The 21,878-nt window shown below is 37.1% G+C and overlaps 1 protein-coding gene across 1 annotated transcript in view; it reads left to right on the top strand.

Moving 5' to 3' along the window:
- The window catches only part of cwf19l2 (CWF19 like cell cycle control factor 2), a 47,246-nt gene that overhangs the window by 8,376 nt on the left and 16,992 nt on the right, over nt 1-21,878 (top strand). The window contains exons 3-12 of the mRNA XM_041232800.1: nt 1,381-1,509; nt 3,256-3,372; nt 8,252-8,371; nt 9,767-9,860; nt 12,825-12,940; nt 13,128-13,849; nt 14,693-14,825; nt 16,465-16,572; nt 17,976-18,098; nt 18,899-19,036. Coding sequence (XP_041088734.1) covers nt 1,381-1,509; nt 3,256-3,372; nt 8,252-8,371; nt 9,767-9,860; nt 12,825-12,940; nt 13,128-13,849; nt 14,693-14,825; nt 16,465-16,572; nt 17,976-18,098; nt 18,899-19,036 — 1,800 coding nt within the window. The remainder of the gene's footprint in view (nt 1-1,380; nt 1,510-3,255; nt 3,373-8,251; nt 8,372-9,766; nt 9,861-12,824; nt 12,941-13,127; nt 13,850-14,692; nt 14,826-16,464; nt 16,573-17,975; nt 18,099-18,898; nt 19,037-21,878) is intronic.

Raw genomic sequence — 21,878 nt, 5'->3', positions numbered from 1 at the left:
ATTGCATTTTGTCAGACATCATTTGTAACTGTGATATGCAATGATTCCACCATATCTACAAAAATGAAAAACATGGGAAGCAGGTGTGTTATTAATTATATCATTTTGGGGCTTTTTTTGTTGCCATATTTGAACATTCAGTAATATTTTGCCAGTATAAAAATGAATAAGAGTAGCCATATTAGTATAACATGCAAGTGATGCCAGGATCATTTTTATTCAGTTGGGAGTGTCCACTGTTTCAGACATAATGTAAATTATCTGTTCTTATTTCATTTTAAGCATACATAAACAAAGTATAATTGCACTTTAATCATTCCAGCAATAGCACAGAGTGTGTTTAGGCATATCCACTTATCTAACTGTGTATGTGGGAGGATCCTTTAGTTAACACCTTGTTATAGTCACACTTAAACACAGCGCTCCTTTTAGAGTTTGCTGAAGCTCTGGATAGACCATTTTGTGATTTAAAGAAGGGTAACATTCTGTGGGCTTTGGTGCCATTCTAACTGTCTTGTTGCTTAGAAACAGGTGGCAGCTTCCTATTTTCTGTTCTACACATTTGGAAACCCAGGATGCTTCCATTATATCTAACACTAGTGTAGCATGTTTGGCGGTGACCTATTCTTATACGACTGTACATAAAACGACCCTGTCTAGGGGGAAGAAAAATTAACTGGCAGACTGTATAAAGTATATGAGCTTGAATAAAGAAATTATAAACATAGTCAGACCGAGACGGTTATGAAAACAAATCTGCAGACAGTCTGCAGGCTAAATGTAATCTATCCTTGGTGTATTTTCTGCATCACCTGCCATTCCATGATGACATTTTCTGTTTTTTCTTTTTTCTTTTTTTTTTTAAAGAAGACCTTATGAAACATATCACCATGTTTGGTTATAGGGCAAGCTTAAAATATATATTTAAAATCGTATAATTCTCAACCTCTTCAAGTCTCTATTTTAACCATGATTTATTTTTCAAGGGGAATAATAGAATAGAATCTCAGTGTAGCATTATAAGTGTGATAACCTTGTTATAACCTTAGTGCTAATTAGGATGTTATTATGTTTGACTGGCAGCTGTTGGGCATAATTCCAATGTGATATAACAAGAGCAGAGACCTTGTATGATGCCCTAAAACCAACCTATATGTGGTGTTCTTATTGGGTGCTTCCTTATATATTATCCTGGTTTCAGAAACCGTGAATAACTACCGCCAATAGTTAGAAAAATGGGTGTCTAAATTGTTTTGTAGTGTGCAGGTAATAAATGGCTGAAGCTTTCCACCACAAATGGGGGTAGACAGTGTTCTGAGACCCTGTGTGAAGGAAATGTAATGTAGAGTATATTCCGTTAACCCAGCCACTTCTCTCCAGGAACAGTCAGGCACTGGAAAGAAGAAGAAAAAGAAGAAAGAGAAAAAATCCAAAAAGGCTAAAAAGGAAAAGAAGAAAGACAAAAAGGAGAGGAAGACAAAAGGTGACGACTCTGATGACAGTTCTGCAGTAAGTCACGAGACATTTTTCTTTAGGGTATTTTCCAGGGGTTTATTTGGTAAGATTGTACAGACAATCCTATTGAACATCAAAATAATTATAATGTTCTGAGCCATTCTGAGTGGTTCTTATTGCCTCTATTCCAATACAGTTTATATTTTTAAATTTTGTTTTAGAGAAGTCTGTGTTCAGGTACTTTCAGCTTCGTTCAACAGCTGCTCTTCGGTTGCAGTTGCTGCCATTGATTATATGTAACATGATTTGTAACATAAATACATGTACTGGAACATAGACCTTAGAGCCAGCGCCATCTAGCCATCCACTTTGGATCAGGTTTCTTTTGTTTTGCTGGCAATGCACTGCTGTGCACTCGATGGTTCTGACAGCAAGAAAATAAATAAAATAAAAACCCTTTAGAAAATATATCTGACATCCACTCAGTTTATTAGAGACAAGGAAAGGAGACGTGCAGTCACTTTTAAATACATCTCTAACCCTGCGCTATCACACCTGCAGTTTAAAGGTTTTTGAAATTGGCAAGGAAAAATAAATTGCAAATAAAGTGCAACCTCTAATTTTATAATTACTCAGAAGGCTCGTGTAAATTTGTTTTTCCTTTCTGAGGTGTTCTTATGGCTGGCAAAAGCTAGCGAATTGGGGGATTTTGTGGTGTGCCGATAAGCAGCCCTGCAATATTGAATCTGCATCCAGTTGTGCTTATCACGGTTTCAGGAATAGTAGAAAATTACATTGTCACAGTTGCCAAGTTAGGGGAACAAAGCTACATGTATGAAAATAAAATTGGCTTAATCGTGCTTCATAACAACTTGGTAGGAGCCCTTGGAACAAAAAGATTCCATAGTATAATGACAACTGCAGTATGTGCTGTTTTTTTTATTGTTATTTCTCCCTTATCATAGCATCGAGTTCAGCCACTGCAACATCACCAAGTGCATTCATATATCGGAGCCTGATCATTCTTATTCTTACAGCTTCCAAGATTTAATAAAACTGCTATGAAAAGCTTTGCAGATAAGATTGGTATCATAATCCATTGTATTGAATATTATTGTGGAGCCACTATTTAATAAAAAAAGAGACACTAAGTTTCATTGCAGTATTACTGCACACCTGACAGCATCTTTATGGAAAGAGTATTTAAGAGTTTGGGAGAGAAAGCTCTGGCACTGATTTTGTTCCTGACTAAGAATGTTTTATTAAATTTCTGATTCTGTGGCCCAAGTGTAAGTGTGGCCTGTCATACGTGTGGCTGCAGCTTAGGGAAACAGCATTGACAAACCAGCAAGAACTACCCAACAAAGCTCATACCTCCAGTCAGATTTGATAACCCTTCAAAATATGTATATCGTTTTCTTTACAAAATCCCCCCCCCCCCTTTCAACTTGATGTACTGTACTCAGGAAATATCCCCCCCCCATCACCTTCGGACAGTGATAGCAGTCGATATGAGTGACTAAGTACTCATTAAACATTAGACCGATACTTTGTCTGTAAGGTTACCACTGTCTGACACAAAAATTTACCTCTACGAGTATTAGTAAGGTTCACAGTTCTTCTATTGAGAAAGACATTATGGAAAAATCATCGTTTTCTTTAGGAAGCATGAAATGGGTGGAAGCCCCCCCCCCCCTCAGCCGAGGAGTTGCTGTAAATCTGTACTCAGGAAATATGAAATGTTCAAAAAGGAAATATGAAATGACACTAAAGGTTACCACTGTATTTGTAATCTTCTAGGATTCAGAAGATGAATGGGTGGAAGCAGAGGATGCCTCTCAGCCGAGGAGTGCTGATAAATCTTGGAAGGTTCAAAAAGAAAAGTCTGATTTGGCAGAAAACAGCACACCCAAACAGGTAAGAGGCTGGGCGTTTTCCCCAGTCGCATGTATGACACAATGTGGCGTGCTCCACAAGGTGCTGGAAGGTAGATTTGTACAGCACGGTGGATGAGTACACTCACTTTGAAAGTAGCTATCTCCATAGGAGCAGCATTGTATGTGTCGTACTATTACTGAATTATGTAACTATTGATGGCCATTTAGAGATGAAGATGTCATTTAGAACTGCTTTGTAAATATACCCCCATGTGGGCTCAGGAGATCCTATTACCTGTAACACAGGAAGGAAGTGAATGGGGAAAGTGCACCTGGTGGGGTACTTGTATCAAACCTATTGCGTTCTGGCGTGACAAATGAACTGCAGAGAAGTCCTGTCATAACCGTTCTGTACTAAGAGTGCATGTTGCCCAACAACTTGTTGACAGTGTTCTGGCAGGTGTAAAATTATTTGTCTCACTCTGTACTGCACTCAGAAACACTCTTTTAGCACCTCTGTTTGGCATCTTTGCTGGAAAAAAACCTGATAAAGAGACCCATGGAAAGTAATAGAGTGGGGGGGGGGGGGGGGGGGGGGGGCACATTAGGAATAAATCATTATTTTTTTACTTGTGTTTCTGGCCAATTGAAGACTACGCTAAATAATTTAACTTGCATTCCTGACGAGCAAAAGTACAGCCCACACTAGTGTTGTTTTTAAGATGTTAGGCGTCTCGTTTACATAATGTTTGAATAAAAAGCATGAACTGAAAGGTGAAAACACTACTTTATCACTACTTTAAGAACTTATTTACATTGCAAGCAGGATCCAGTCTGATGCCTGGCATGTCCATACATCATTTTATCCAATGCTGTGTTCTCCTCTCTGCGTATGAATGTGGTTTCTAAAATAATGTACTTTTTTATGTTAATGGTAGCCCATTTGAAATGTTTAGATATAAATCAATATGCAATAAAGCTGGATCTGTACACTGCTAAATCAAGCACAACTATGTAACCACAGATGACCATTTATTATTAGATTGTTTTCTACGTTCTTTAGCAAATGTGTTAGTTCTGTTTTGTTTCTAGAGCTGTAACAGAGCTTGAAAATGTCATTTATAACTGTTTACTTCTTACAAGCAGTCAACAACTGGCCTGCCAACTGTGTCTGCTTTCTGATAGGGTACAAAAACAATTTTAACTAACCAAAAATAACTAGACTGTTCTCCTTGAAGGTCAAGTGTACTGTCATTAATCTAAAGAGGATAGCTTTGACTTCTCTGTGCTGTTGTAAGGGTGAATACCAAAAAATTAAAAGTGTTACACTACAGATCCCAAGGTATTTTTCCAGTTCTAAGTAGGAGACTGTATATGGCTGTAAAACATTTTTTAAAAATTTGTTTTAGCAGTGGTTTACCATTTAAACTTGAAAAAAATGAAAATCAATACAAAATCCTCAAACATTTCCAGTAAAATACTGTAGCGTTTATGATTTTAATTTACTGCTTAAACGTTTGGAGCCTCAATACTGCAGTTTGAAGAGTGGATACTGGAAGTTTTAAAGGGGCTATATCTGCTCTCAAGCCTTCTAATGTTCTCCCTATAGTTTCCAGTTCAAAAGGATATGAAAAAACGAAGCACAAAAAAGAGTGTATCTTTTTTTCAAAATCATTCTTTGCTCATGTTTGTAAAATGGAATTCAGTTTTCAGATCAGTTGCTTTTTTTGCATTGCAGCTAGATTTAAATTGATTTGAATCTCTTCCAAATTTCCACCCTCTCATAAATCATTCTGTCGTTTAAAGACTCTTTTGGTCTTGTTTTCGGTCTTTGTACATTTAGGTAAACCACAGCCTTTCCGTAAATTATACTGTGGAAGATCTGGATTTGCAAGAGGACATTGTAATACATTTTTGGTAAATGTTTTGAAAAGCATAAAATGTGTTTCCCCACAACAAACTGTATTCCCAGTGTAGAAATTTAAAGTGCAGTGAAAATGTGAACGCTGGTGTATTCCCCACAACTGTTAGTGTGGTTCCACACAATGCCTATAAATGAAATATTGGAGAACTTTAAAATTTCGACAGGAATGAAAGGTTTGTATTGAGTAAGTTTTAAGTTCAACTTTAAAGGGAAACAGGTAAACAGCTGGGTGCAAGTGCAGTCTTCCTTCTGTAGGACGGAACCAGATTATTAGCCTACAGTACTTCAGCAACTAATACCAGCCTTTTTTTTGCAGCTGTGTATCGCTATTTCAGTATGACACAAACCTGGCTTAGGACGTTTCTGATTTAGAGCAGTTCATTTTTATGAAGCCAGGATGTTTTTCTTTATTTAGCTTTGTAGATAATAGACATATAATATATAATAGACATGTCCAGTTTTTTTTAAAGAGATATAAAGAAGTAAATAGTGGATAAATCACTGTAGAGACACAGTATACAGTAAATGAAGCTTTAAGGGGTTGTGCTGTGTTTGCAACTCAGGACATTACCCATATGTTGGTAATAAGCCATATGCAGCTGTATGTTTTATTTTTACTCTTTAAAACACAAGTCTGCCAAGCTTTTAGCCACACTCTTAATGAATTCTGCATGGTGTAATAATGTAGTTGGTGCAGGTCTTGTACATCTATTTGATAGCTTGTGCTTAACCATTCACCTGCAGCCCTTCAATAGGCTGTATGTGTTGCTTCTCATCAATGTTAAGTGACCTGTCATCTGTCTATTCCACAGCATTAAATTAACCATGGAAGAAATACATACAATCAATTTGTTTAAAGGTTAAGAAACCATATTGCCTGCTGGCGCTTTCAGGGAGCTAATTTTCTCCAATAAGAAGTTTTATTTAAAGATTGCACTGAAGGGTACATTTTATAAGAAATGCAATCATTTTTTTTTCCACGCAAAATCAGTGATAGTTGTTCAGGGAATGCATTTTTTAATTGGAAAACACTGATTTTACAAACGCCGCAGTTACAGTATTACTCTTTCTTGTAGTTGTAGAGTCCAGTCATCTGTAACTGTTCTTTACAATTCTGGTACAGGAGTTTTATTCTAATTATAGTGTTTCTGGTGGGTTGAAATAAACACATACTGCAATAAATCAGCATATGAAGAAATCAATTCCTTTAGTTTTAAAAGTAGAGGTTTGTGCTGGTTTCCGACTTTTACACCATCCCTTTGGTTGATGTAGCCCGTGTTACATGTCTGGTGAAACGGAATCTTGTAACTACATCTCGAGAGGTGCTCCTGAACTCAAAACACTGACAGACTACTCATAATGATATCATGAAGGATAAAGGTCAATGTACAAACGCAGTTCAAATGACTTTTAAAGCTGCTTGCTTGTTAATTAATTTAGGCAATGTGTGTGCCAGGTTTATAGAAGTTCACAGAGGCCATATATTCTAAATATTAGTCACAGACAAAAATATTGGCACCCCTGCATTAGTATTTTGTGTGACATAATTTTGCTTTTATTATGGCTTTGACTTTAAATATAAAGGTGCCAATACTTTTGTCATTAACAGATATTTAAAATTGCAGAAGTGCTTTTTTAAATATTGTTCATTAAACTATCAGAAATGTAGTCTTTTGGTCTTTGTCATATTAATTAGTGGTTAATGTTATCTAAGTGCTTGTATTTAACATGTTTTGTTGAAATGTCATATATTAAGTGTAGGTTGCGAATAGTTTTGTAAAAGCTGTGCAGAAAATATGGATGTAGCCCATGAATTTAACATTTAAACTTAAATGCTCAAAACTAAAGCATCCTTACTCCATCTCCTGGATTTCAGAGATAAGAGATTCTTTGCTAGCGTTCCGCTAAGTCCTGCCTGAGCTTGTACAGCACATTGCTGGCAGGGGGTAGTAGCAAATCTGGCAGGCTTCGTAAGACTCAAAATTTTAATCATGTACGCTTTGATTTATTTAAAAAATGTACGCAGAGGAATGCAGAGGAATGCAATATGTCTCATTTACAGACGTGGCATGTTGCCAGGCCAGTGTTAAGTCATACTGTAATATTGCATAGCACTCTAGATTACAGGACACAAATAGCTATGTAATTACACAGTAATTACCAGTAGTTTATTTAGCATGGTAACTACTGTTTAATCACATGGAAATGGTATTTTGACCAACCTGTTACCTGATGTTTTTACACCACAGCAAGATACAGGTCAGACATTGAGCACTTTTCCCACCTGTAGTTACCATGTACAGTAAGTGCAAATATTGTCAGTAGTAACCCAGTTATTATAACGTTATTACATTGTTATATTTGCCCAGTAAGTCTAAAAAACTACCTAAGAGAGTCATTTGACTTTGGCTTGTTGGCTACAGTAACACTTTGTCAGGTTTAACACCTGAGATTAACAATACCACATGTTGTGTATTAACTGCTGCAGCTTCTAAATTATTATAATTACTGCCGGCAAGAGGTGCATATCCCCGGTAATAGGGATATGGTGAATAAGGACTCACTGTTTTGCCAATCCAAATGTGATGAAACTTGGACAGTCTTTCAAATATGAGTATCGGAATCTGGGGATATAAAGAGACAGCTCTTGGTCTGTGTTTTTCCTTGTAAATTTGACATCTCGTCATGGTGATCTACTGTTTCATCTTACTGCTGGAGTTCTGATATGTTAATATGATGCTGATATACTAATTATTCATCCTACTGTTCGCCAAAGTGACCATGAAACTAAAATACAACACTGTTTAGATTTAGAATTAGAAAGCCCAGTGTCTATCTAAAGTAAATCAGTTATGTCTCTAAAAATGGGTTTGCATGTTATAAAAATGGGTTTGCATTATTAAATTAAGGGTTTCAGACTGTGGGAAATGGATTTGATCAGGCTTACCATCTTTTTTGTTTTAATTTAATTTGGTTTTGTTTTTTTTTACCCTAGAGAGATGAATGGATGACTTTTGATTTCCTAACCATGAAAACTGTGTCAACCACAGCCCTGCGAGCTGAGAAGGAGAAAGAAAAAGAGGCAGAGAAAGACAGGGTACAGGCAATCGAACAGGTATGTCTTTACTGTACAAAATCAAGTAGCTTCTTAGAACAAGTACCTGCTCAAAGTGATACGATTTATTTCAAAAGAGATGGAAGGTATTTTTTTTTTTACACATGCTGTATTTGCATTTTTTCACTGCTGTATCTGGGCCATAATTTAACCCGAGTCTCAACATGAACACGGTGTTGGCTGGGATGAGCTTGTGTGTTTTGTGGCTGTTATTAAATATATTAAATATATTATTCAGTATCAGTAATATGTTGACCCCTTTGTCCAGACTAACTTAACCAACCCTGTAAATCTATCTGTAAATAATGTTGCTAATGTGAGAAATATAAAGCCAGTCTTACTTGGTTGAAACTCCCACTTACTTAGACTTTCAAAGCAATTGGGTTCAAGGAAAAAAATAAACTTTTGACTTTCCAAAAGGTTAAATTAACCTCTTCATTTGAAATAAACAGAACTAAGGGATGAGGTACCACTGTATTATCATTTTTTCGTCAAGATATGATGCATGATGGTCAAGTTTTTTTCTTCGGTCAAGATTAAAAATACCTGCCTGAGTCGGCCATTTTAAAAATCTTAACATTCCTCTGAAGCCTGTATAAAGAGCACTACAACGTGACTAACTTGAATATCATCTATTTTTTTTCCACAGTTAATGGGTTTGACTTGTTTTATTAAAACAAATATACATTTTAAAGACACGTACATTAAATCCTAATGATTATGGTTGAAGTGCTTTTGGGCCCCAGAAGAAGTGCTGAGTAAAACACATTCTGCCTTTGTTTAGACGGGAGGAAAAAAATATACCGCCATTTCATACAATAGCCTGCTGTCTTTAAAGTAATGTAACTGGCGGTGACCTTGCTTTCACACCAGTTCCATTGCACTTTGAGCTCTTGAATGTTGCCACAGGTCCTCTTTCTTACATGACAAGTATAATGAAATCAGTGGTGTTCCACGGGCAGCCTTCGTTATGGAAGGTCACAGAGCACAGCACAAGCTGCTGGTACTTGTTCGGGAGAACGTGTACAATTTCTGACATTACCACACTTCGAGCCCTTTCAGGTCTTAGAAACCTGACAGCAAGATATGGCACAGTAGCTCTTTGGAGATCTTTCAAAGACGATACAGTGCCTGAACATTAGTGTGGAACTTGTGCGTGGGGTATGGTGGATGAATTGTTTTTTCAGTGTCGGTATATACAAACCTTATTCTTAGATCTGGTGTGCTAAAAACTGGAGAGTGTTTGCCAATCTGTGCTGGCTTCGGCATAAAGAAGTTATGTGTTAACTTACTTTATTGACTGATGAGAGTCATGGGTGCGAAAATAACATGGCCACCATCGTATTCCGTTTTATTCTTTTTTCCCCTTTTATTTTTTTTGTTCATGTATTTTAGGCTGGACTTCACAAAAGGGAGCTGAACCCATATTGGAAAGATGGTGGCTCTGGACTCCCTTCGGAGGAAAGCAATAGAGAATCATTTAAAAAAGGTAATTAAAAAAACAAAGAAAATTCCCTTTTCTGGTCAATACAAACTAAATCTATAATTACATCTTGAAAGCAGATTTCCTGGCATGGTTTTTGCTGCGAATGCTTTCCAACTCTTGATTGCTGTGAAAACAGTCACACTCATCTGTAGTCAAGCAATGTAAAAAAGTTGTAGTCTGCTTTATCATTGTAGACAACCTGATACACTGATATTATTGAAAGCCAGTATCAGTAATAGCAGTACATTAAAGGTGTGATCTCCAGGCCTTTAACTGTCATCAACAGCATTCTAACAAATGTCTTCTTGTTTTGACAACCCTTGTTGCTTTTACTGTATTTTCACTTTGAGCTGTTTTGTGCTTCCACATTGCTGTTTTTTTCCCCATCCACTTCGCAGGCTACAGGTAATCTGAACCCAATTTCTTGCGCAATGTACAAGTGCTCGGATGGGAACCCATTACCTACTGTAAAATAAAGAAAGCATGTCAGAAGTGAAATAGACCCAGAAAAGAAAAACATCAAAAGCAAAACAAAAAGGGAAAATGTGATGTAGAGAGGTTTTTTTTACTGCCTTGCTGATCATATCTTTCAAACAACGACATTCTCTTTGCTTCAGACGCTGGCTAAATTGGTATATTTATAATTAGTCATTTGAGGATATTTATACAGGCTAGTCTTTTCTGAAGAGGCCCCCTGTGCACAAACTTAAGGTGGAGGAATGAAGCTTTTAAAAATACAGTGGTGTGCGGTGCCTACACCCACACATTCTCTATGGTGCAGGCATTAGCCAAGTAGATGGTACCTCAGTAAACAGGCTATATCGTTCAAAAGCCTGACCTCTAATTTGGCAGATGTTAGTATGAGCGTTTAGTTCATCTGCGCTATTTTCTTGTGCAGCCAAAATCGGTATTCGATTTTCTTTCAAATTCTATTACAACAGTGCATTGGCAAGTTAATCTGCATCATTTGAGAAGGTATGCATGTTTATAGGAATGTTAACTTGACAACATACCAAACACGCTTGACACCCTTTGTGTACATGCATCCTAGGGCTGTTCACATATTCAGAACCACTATGGAGAGCATGCAAAATCAAAAAGCTAACTCTTTTAAATCTGACAACACTCTGCACTAAAAAAGCTGTAGAAGCGAAAAACTCTGGCACCAAGTGTCTTTAAACACTATATTGTTTGTACCAATAAGCTAGCATCACTGGAACTCAAGGTTAAGTCAGGAACATAAGGAGTGAGCAGCTCACTCCAATAAGGGGCAAGGAAATGTATAATTAATAAGTGAGGACTCAGAGTAAGATTTTAAAGTCAATACTGGCAACCACTGTAAGTGTCTAAGAACAGGAGTGATGTGATTTTGTATCAAATGCAGCCTATTCAATAACGTTTTTACAAGTGAAGCATTGTTAAAGAAAGTGTGGAATTACAGAATATGACTTTGAAAGGGTAAGAACCTCCATAAGCTGCACCAGCACTGAGCCTTGGAGAAAATGTGTGACTCGAATTGGATTGAAAAAACATCACATGAGAAATGTATGTAGCCAAAATGGCTTCTGAAAGGCGAGCAACATCTTAAGTGGTTATAGAGTGATGGTCCAGCAGTTCCTCCGTTAGAGAGGTTACTCCAGGCATTCTAATTAATTAAGTTTAATTAACTTTCTGTTAAATGTTCTGTTGAAGTATAATAGTATAATGGTTGTGAAAAGTGGGATTTAATGCTTTCAAAGAACATTGTTAATGAGTCCCTCCAAGGAGTGACATTAGCTCTAAGTTGACAATAATCTTACTGAAAGACATTGTTCAGTTCATGTTGCATAGTGCACGTGTTCCGGTAAAAGTCTGAATTTGGTCAATCTTACGTTTTACTGGTAAATGTCACCATTTACAAAATAACGTGGTAAATGTCCAAAATTATGAAGAATTTGATTGCTTTTGAGACATTTACCTGTTAATCTTACGATTTACCAACTAAATGCAGGTATATCATCAAAGAATGTATTTATTCCTGCATATGAATGGTCAATTACCAACATAATCATTGATGCCAAAGAATATATTTATTTCTGCATGCGCATTTTCCATTAAGACAATAATCATAAATGTGCTTACAGTAATACACAGTTGAGTTCAACATGGTACTGAACAATATTGTGATCCACTTATGTAGAACAACAAACATTCTGTTACATTTGCATATAAAATAATTCACCATGGGGTTGAAGGATGTTGTACTCTAAATATGCCAAAGTTTGATTAAAAAAAAAAAAAAAAAAAAAAATCCATTAAATGCAAATTAAATCATTTGGACAGGACTCCTGAGTCATTTGGTCATTAGCCTAAAGCCACTTAGTTATTCTTAATGTCCGAAGTAAAGTGTTATCCTGTTTATTTTGGACATTTACCAGTAAATCTTAATTCCCAATATAATGACTCTTACTGTAACACATGCACTATATAGACATATTTAGCCCTTTTTTGAAGCGTTATCTTGTTTATTTTGGACACGTACCAGTAAATCTTAAGATTCCCAATATAATGACTCTTACCGTTACACATGCACTATATAGACATATATAGACATATAGACCTTCAGACCCTCTAGAAGCAAACACATTCATGTCTCAACCAAGTGGCAAGCTAATTTTACCTGGACATAATGATTGACTGTAAGATTGTTTTATTCTCCCTCACACAATGACAAATAATTAACTGTTTTGCATTCCAAAGGTCCAGGTTTAATTTGTCCTGTAGCACTGTCATTCCCTGACACTTCTATAGATTAGTGATAGGGCAGGGAGCACAGTGTCTTGCTTTTCAGACGCTGTAAGGACCTTGCAGTGCGCTGTGAAGCAGGCTGCCTCGTCACACCGAATAGAACCTTTCTGTTTGAGGCCTGTTGCCACCTTGGTGTGTAAATGCTGATTGGCTGTCGCCTGTTGTGATCTTCTGTTTTAGCTGCAGTAGTAGACGATGGGGGGCTGAGCTGGCTCCGAAAATCTTATCAGCGCATGAAGGAGCAGGCCGAGAGGGACAAGCGCAGTCTCGAAGATGTGGTATCAGAGAGATATGGGGTAAGCCCTGAACATATTCATTGTACCCATGTCTGGGTATTTTTTCTTGTAAGAACCGAGGAATAGGACAGTAGATTTTAAAACGGCACATCCAAAATTATTCTGCTTGTGTTCTGACCCACATGCCTATCCTGACTCCATTGCCTTTCTTTAGCCCAAAGAATGATTTTATGTTTTCCATTCACAGTCTATGGAGCAATTCCAAAGGAGACTGGAAGCAGCAGAAAAAGCAGCATTCGGTAACTCTCAGAAAGGAAGAGAGAGGGAATACACGAGAGAGCGGTGGAGGAAACCTGGCCCCAGGGCTTCAGTTCGAGATGACCCATCGGAGAGGGGGTCCATCAGGGTTAGAGATGGACATCACAGTAGCTATGGAAGGGAAGAGCATGAAAAGAGAGCAATAGACTCGCGGCCTGATAGAGAACGTTTTAAATTCCAAGACAGCAGGCCAGAGGAAAGTGACAGAAGATATCAAAAGCCAGGTAACGAGTCCAGATTGAGAGAGAGCCCCAGGCCATCGAGAAGCTGTGAAGAACCTTCCATTCCACAAAGCAGCTTCAAGGATAAATTTCTGAAGCCTTTGGAGATGGAAGATATGGCAAGTGCTAATTGGAGCTCCAAAGCGGAACGCTCCCCTGCTCCACCACCCCGTAGCTCCTTGGGCTTCCGGAAACCTCCTGATGATGATAACGGGATCTCCTGGAGAAAGGACTCCAGAGAATCAGTGTTAGACAAGACTTCTGAAAGACAAGCAGCATCAGACAGCACTTCAGAAGGAGACTGGAAAGCTATACCAGATCAAGGAGGAGCCCTAAAATCTAAAGGACCGACACCACAGAGAGAGCAGAAAGAGTGTAACCTTGCAGAGATTATGTCTCAGGAGAAAAAAAGCCAGTTGCCCTCTTCTAGGTGAGAGATTACCAACTTGGTGTGAGGTGGCCCAGTGGGCTAATGCACTAGCCTTATATCTCAGATATAAAGTTTCTTATCTTAGTCCACCTTACCCAAAATAGAAAACAATACTGCATAATTGGTAGTCTCCATTAGAGTGGCCTAGGGTAAAATTGCAGAGCAGAGATGACCTTTGTAACTAAACCCTAACAAAGTTAGATACAATACTTTAGTTTAGCTTTTTGCAGACTTTTATCGGTACCTGTCATTGACACTTTCTTTTTTATGTTAAAGATAAATGTTCAAGTTCCACTATTTCAGTCACAAAAGAAATTACTTTAGTTCCGTCAGCAATTAGGCTGCCTTCTTGTGTGACGCTTTCTTGAAAAAGCTGTTCATTCACCGTTAAATATCTTGCTTGAATGGTCCTCTTGGCTCTCTTCATTACTTTGCTTTATGATGGTTTTTGTAATATTCAGAGGTCATTTTATTTCTGGCAATTTTAACTTTTGAATTGTTTTAATTTCCCTTGTCTACCCATGCAGTACACTTGGAGTCTGACACGATAAGTAACGTGATTAGATTAACTCACTGCAGCTTGTGCAATTTTTCCATCTGCACCATAAAATCAAAACTCATTCACATCTTGTTACAGTATCAGACTGGAGCTGCTCCCTATTCTATCTGCAGTCTGCAATCCAATCTGACATACAAGACTACATGGCAAATCAGTACAACAAAATGGTCCCAGTGCAAGTCCCAAAGCAACAAGTTCCAAATGTGACAGAGCCATAACATGAAACCTTTCTATTTTTTTTTTAATTTTTTTAATTTTTTTTAATTCTCCCCACTTTGTCTCAGTGCCAGCGTGGCTCCCTGCAGAACACCTGTTAAGGAGTACAAAGAGGAAGAGGAGGCTGTCCATATCCTCAGTGAGGAGGAGATGAATCGTATTGGGGCCAGACTCGTCAAGGCAGAACTTATGGGAAACATGGTAAATGTTTGGGTCTAACTTAAGACTAGGGAGTTTAAAAAAAATAAAAATAAAAAATACACAAAGGTATAGTAATGGCTCTTATTACTTCCCTGTTTCCATTGCTTTTTAAAATTTCATTCAACTTTTTTTTTAGCATTGAACATAGTGCTGTCCAATGCTAAACTGTTGTCATGGTAGTTTCTTTAAGTAGGTTTGTGCATGGCACAAAGTGTGATGTTTTATAGAGGGATTCCACTGGAAATGATTTCAATTAGTTTCCATTGTGTTTTTTTTTGTAAGTTTAACTGCATTGTTTAAATTGCAAACAAGGCTCTGGAAAAATATATTTATGCAGTAAGGTGTATTTTGTTTTAAGCGCAGTTGCTCATGAGTATCTGAAGAGACTGCTTGCTGCAAGTGGCTGATGCAGGAGTATGACAACAGAGACTTGCCTACCTTTATTAATGAATTGAAGGGCAGATCCGCCTGCCTGCAGATAGACAATGTAGTTAGTTTGTCATTAACTGATGAAGAGCACCAAAGACGGACTCCAGCCCTGGAGTAAAGCTGTGTGTGTGACAGCTTTCTCTAGGGGATTGTAGCTTAATGATACTTTTACTCTGCAAAATACCCAATAAACAACTGAGGGCTCAAATAAATAAAATAAATAAGTACAAATTAGTTTTCGGCAGTAATAATCCTTCTGATAATTATAATTTAATCTAAAAATATCACTAACAAATGTACTGTACTACTTAAAATAAGAATCATATCATTACATGTTTTAAGAAGCCAAAAAAAGTTGTTAAAGTTGATAAGTAAAAATGTAAATAAAGTTGACTTTTCCCCTAAGTAGCAGCTATGTAACTCATTTTTAAAGTGGCATTTCTAAAGGTAGTGGTACAATAGCTGCCCCTGGATTTTATATATACTCTATATCTTCGGCGATTTCTGTTGGACCTTTGTGGAAGTGTGACCTCTGTGGGCTTCTTTTTATTATGGTTTAACGACAGACTGTATTGTTTGTATGAAAACGTGTCAAACCTTCCAGAACTTTATTGTATGGATAATATGAAGTTATCCTAGACTTTGTGAAAGGGCCCATAGTAGTAGTAAAAAAAAAAATGTAATACAGTTATAAAGTTTCAACATCTTTTAGCGACGTAAAAAGGAACGGGTATTAGTAGATATAACAGTAAAATTAGTCATAACCTTTTTTTTTTTAAACCCCATCTCAAATGTAAAAAGAAAATAAACAGTATATGCATTAAACAGTTAAGATGCATTACTCGCCTAACTGTGGTAATGACCATGCAGTGAAGAAAAGTCATTACTTGTTCAGTTTCAATTTTCTGATTAATACCTCCATTTTGGTGCAAATTATAAGGTGTTTTTGTTTAATTAAAAGTTTTATATATAATGCAATTCTGTCTAGCCTGTGAATATTTTAGTCTCCAGTCAATAGTTTGTAATGGGAAATGTCTGCTGAGATCTAAATGTGGCCAAGGCTTTCATTAATAGAGCTTTATTGGTGATCAATAGCCATAAAACTCACCTGTACTCCTAATGCTTGGTATACATGGGTACTTAAACATCGAATTTGTGGAAATTGAACTTCTCTGCAATACAGTGATTACAGAGTTTACATGTATTTCAGGATCTGGCTTGTAAGCTTAAAGCCCAACTGGAGGCAGCCCGAAAAGCGAAGGAGAATCTAGCGCAAAACAACCCAGCTGCTTCTGTGCCAAGGAAATTGGAGACTAAGGTGTGGTGTGCTATTTGGGTTTTGATCCCCAAATCTCCCATTGTGAATTGTATTCCTTAGGAAGACAACTTCTTGGAAAAGCATTGAGATCTTGTTTTTTTTTTTAAATTTATACACACATTCAAGTCTTTCAGGTACATTTGTTTGCAGCAATTCAATACCCTCTCTTTAAGAAGCAACTAGTAAGAAGGCATTTGGTCACAGCACCTGCAGTGCAAAAGGCCAAAAAAGCTGCAGGCATCCAATTGCCTGGCAGCTGTAAACCTGCTAAAAGAAACACATAAATAATCCCATTATTAATTATGGAACAGGGCTAAGATACCCAGCAAAACAGAACCATGAAGAATGATTTAATCACAGAAAAAAAAGCATCCATCATTTTTTGTAATGCAAACGACTGATGCCACCAATGCCGCTGTATTAAAGGAATATTTTAATAAGCACAGTAGTTATTTGTTTATTATCCCATCACATGTTTTCGGCGCATAATTTCTAACTCGTTCTGCAAGATATTTAGTATGTTTATTATAGTGACCAGCATATTTTACTTTAGAGTTGAGCAAGGTAGAATGATTCTCTGGCGTTCTCAAGATCAAATTACTAATGCACTTCCAAGGTAGTCATGTTTAATACTAGCCTCGTTACAGAAATTTCACCTCACTGCTTTAAAGTAAACATCAGAGTTAGAGCTGTTTGTTCTTAAAACATGATTTACCTAAACATAGATGATTTATAACTAACTAGAAGACTTAAATAATCCCATTCTCTGCTAACATAATTGGTTTTATTTATATCAGGGGTGATCGTTAGAGCAATATTTTTCCTTATTAATGACATTCTGGTATTTGTAATGTGTATTATGAAGTCTGGAAATCTATTCCATGGAACCTTGAACTACAAAGAAATATCTTTAAAGCTGGGCAAGGAATAAGTACAGCATACTTTTACAAAAATCCTGCACATGAAGGACGTATAAAGTTGTGGTGCTATTTACATTGGAATATGCAGACTGAGCATTACAGTTCAACGTTAGAAGATAAACACATTTTTCTTCATTATTAACAGCATTAAAAATGTATAGATATAAGCTGTGTTAGTTTGTTTAAATTATCCTAACAAATCCTAAATGGGTTCATTTTAGAAAGCAATTCACATACTTGTAAGGTGGGTCATCATCATTTGGTGTGTAACACTTACAGATAAGCAAATACCAGCAGGTACCACAACTGTATATTGGAAATAGCTCTACTAGTTGCTGTACTGTTGGACTGGCACAGTCCTGTGGTGCATAGTTGGGGGAAGTATTTTTAATCACCCTTCTGTTCAACAATGGGGAAAAAAAAAACAGCAACACGTAGTTGTATTTTATTTTAATGAATGGTCCGCTTTATCATCCCTGACAGGCTGCCGGACGAGAGGAGGAGGAGGTAGTTCTGTTCAGGACGGATCAGTCAGGCAGAGCCTGGCCGGTCAACGCCCCCACAGAACTTCTGGAGCCCAAGGGAGGACGGCGCAAGAAGCAGCTGGTAAAAACAAACTTCAACATGAACGTGAACCGCATCTCCCTCAGAACATGTTGGCCCACACAGTTTGCAGTCCCCCAGTGCTCACATGATGGATAGTTACGCTGTTTTATACAGCACAGTCAGGCATTTGAGCTGATAAAGGTCCTGTAACACTCTCCAGAGGGTGTCTGTTATTGCTGTGTTTAGGTGTAAGGGATGGATGACACAATTCATCACACACAGGCTTTGATCAAAAACATGTAACTTCAAGGATACAAATGTGTGGGTTTTTTAAAGCTTATTTCTAGGTTGAGCTCCAGTGTTGAGATGCATCAGCCTTCTTCAGGTATACCGCAGCAGTCATTTTAGAAAGCCTGTCCATATACTTTAAACTTGTGTTTTCTTTGACTATTGTACTAAAAGTGGTCTTTGACTGTTGCAGCGAGAGACCGGTCTTCTGATACTTGCACACAATATTATATATTTACATTCGCTGCAGTACAGTGTATCGTGCTTGTGATTTGCCTTCTCATTTTTAATTTGAGGGTACCTATTCAAAATTGTTTCTAAAAAGGACCCTCCCCCCCCAACAAAAAATGTTTGAAGACCTCTGCGTTCATTTATGAGCCCTAAACTTACCCCCTGCTCTGGTATACTTGCTAATAATAATTCTTAAAATAACAACTTTGTTCTGCTCCACTGCATGTTCTACCAGATGTCCCCTCAACAGCTGTGTTTATTCTCTCCAGGAAGACAAGCATGTTTACAGCAGATTTGTAGTTAATTGGCTGATGAAACTTGAAGGTTGTTTGTTTTTTTAGGTTGAAACCCATAGGGACGGCGAGAGGGTTCGGTATTTCCAGGATGATGATAATGTTGATCTTCAGGAGATGGTGAAGAGGGAGAAGATGGGAACAGCCGAGGATCAGAACGTTCTGTATTCTCGCATGGCATCGAAGGTAAGAGGGCGATTCCAATTACAGTGTGTTGGAAGAACAGACAGCTGTTGCTGTCTAGCAATCAAAATTTACAACCAAAAAGTATAACGTGCATATTTTTTCAAAATCTGAGGTAAAATTTTGTTGTTCTTTTGTAATTTTTCAGTTTCTTTTGTATGTAATCCCACTTAGAAAAAGGCGAGTCCCAGGAACAATAGTTCATTATAACTGAATGAAACTACAAAACATTTTATTAGGGGTTTTTCTTTGTTGTTCTAGTTCTGTCTTATGTGAAGGCTTCCAACACATTTTAATCATATTTTGGAAGCAGAAAGCTTGTGTCGCAACAAAATAATCAATAACCAGTAAGCTGTCAATTGAGCCCTACAAACCCCTATAAAGGCTCTTAAGAATAGGATTGGCTGTTTTTTGGAGATATATTCCAAAGTCATTTGTCAATATCTTCATTTTATTTCGCTGGTACTGCAGTAAACGGTGAAGCTTTGATTTGGATACTCGCTGACACTCTGATAAATTACTTTGTATTTTACAGAGGGAGTCGGATTGCTAGTTTACAGATCATGTCAGCAAACAGACAGCTTCAGATCAGAATTAGCATTCATCTTTAAGACATTTCTTCAGCTGAGCAGAGAGTGCTTCTTAAAAGCTAGCAGTGCTATCCACAGTTTGTGGTTGAGTTGAATTGAGAGGAATGTGGGCCTGGAAAGCCTCAATTTGACATCAAGTTCAAAAAGCTAATTATTTGATTTATGTGTTCCTGTGTTTTACCATTCCTGTCAGGGATGGATATCCATGATAATGGGGCATATATTCTACAATCTACGTATCTTGAAGAACCTTGTAAAGAAACACATGCAGCTAAAGCTGTTTTTTAAGAAGATGCCTTACAATGACACAAAAAATTTTCTCAAGTAGTTTGTACAGCGGTCCAGATAAGCTCAGAACTTGCTGTTTTTATGCATTAAAAAAATAAAAAATACATACTAAATTGTAATTCATTGCATAAAAATGCACATAACAATTTTGCTTCACAGATTGTCTGTCTCCCCTAAAACCTCCACTAACTACATCTCCCAGAATACAGTGTCTTCAATTGCTAGGAAACTGTTCAAGAAAAATCAACCCAACAAACATTATCCAGTCTCTGGCTAGCCCTGTTTACTTTGCAGCCAATCACAGTAAGAATAAGAACAAATTTGAAGCGTAAACACCCCAGTCCAGCTACAAATCCAACTGGAACCATCATCAAAGGCAACCGCTAAAAAAAAAAAAAAAAAAAAAAAAAATGTGCCTATTATATTAAACTAACTGTTTTATAACATATTAATAAATGTCCTTATTTTATTTAACTTTATGGCTTTATATTGAAGTTTTAACATATTCTGAGTGTAATAAATGTTAATAGCGTAATTAATTTGCAGAATCAGAGATACCTTGAAAAAAATTTGATAAAGAACCTTGTAGAACACACGTGTGGTTGTACAGTAGTTCAAAGTAACTTTGCAGTTACCATTAAATATACAATATTTAATCGAGGTTACTCCTGACTTCAAGGTAATCTTGCATTTTACCCCCTGAAAATACATTTTACTTACTGTGTTAAAATTAGGTGGTAAGTTACTCCCAGAATCAAAACCTCATCTGGAGCGCTGAGTATATGCAATAAGACATTGTGTGGACGCATAACATTTTAACTCACTTTGTTAAACACGTAGTATTCCTTGGTAACACCATCTCTCTTCCTGACCCCTGGACTTTTGAAACTATAGATGTTTTGTAATAAAGCCCATTACTTTGTGATAAATCAACCCAGTGTCGTAGACCACCCAGCATGACTAAGGGACCTAACTTACTGAGCAACTACTTGTTTGTAATATATATATTTTTTTCTGTCAAGGAAAAAACAAACTCTTAATGTTACACAGCAAGCAACATTTTGCATTGTGTGCTGCAATTTAAAAGATAAATACTCGCCATATTTAAATCAAAGGATTTTTTGTTTTATTTTTATTTTTTGGAGCGGTGTCATTTGCTGGAAGGTTAAAAAACATAAATAATACTTTCAAAAAGGACTATCTTGCTTTAACAGATGCTGTTTTAAATGTTTCCGTTGAAAGAAGGCAGCTCCCTTTATCTCTTGTGGTTTGAAATATATACAGTAAACCTAATGTCAGCTAATAGATTTGATAGTACCTGCTGGCAATGCTTTTTTTTTTATAGGCATCTCAGACTCTACATTTTACCCACACTTACAAAAAGGAATATTAAGGAAAGGAAAAAAAAAAGTAATAACCCTGAGGCCATCAGCACTTGTAAACCTGTGCATTTGCAATGTGTTTCGCTTCATTTGTCACTTTGGTTCCTATTATACTCTCATCATTGTACAGAAGTGTGGTAAATCTTTGTCAGTGTGGCGGCTGTTTTCCCTGATTGATTCAGCACTCCCAGGGGGGGAATTTAAAATACAGTTTGTTTATCAAGTGAGAGCATTTGTATAAAAGGTTTTTGCTTGGGCTTGAGATACAACATTTGTTTTAACCCTTATCTCCCATCAGCAGTTGTATTTTTGGTCACGAAGGTAGCTAATCTTTTTTTTTTTTTTGTAGAGTCCAATTTCTCAGGAACATTGTCCAGAAAGCATTTTTTTTTTGGTGTCCTGTATGTGCTAGCATCACAATTCATGGTATGTAGACTTAAGCATTATCTAGGTGAAAAATACATGTTTACAGAGAGCTTTTATGGTTAGCCGACTCAGGAAATGTCCCAGATGAGAGGGATCATTCCTGTCTATGCAACATTTTGTAGAGACTGTTTTATGTGCACACGTAAGTTGCTGAGAGCC

Source organism: Polyodon spathula, chromosome 30, assembly GCF_017654505.1.
Source record: "Polyodon spathula isolate WHYD16114869_AA chromosome 30, ASM1765450v1, whole genome shotgun sequence".
Lineage (NCBI taxonomy): Eukaryota > Metazoa > Chordata > Actinopteri > Acipenseriformes > Polyodontidae > Polyodon > Polyodon spathula.
This window is presented reverse-complemented; position numbering and strand designations above follow the sequence as displayed.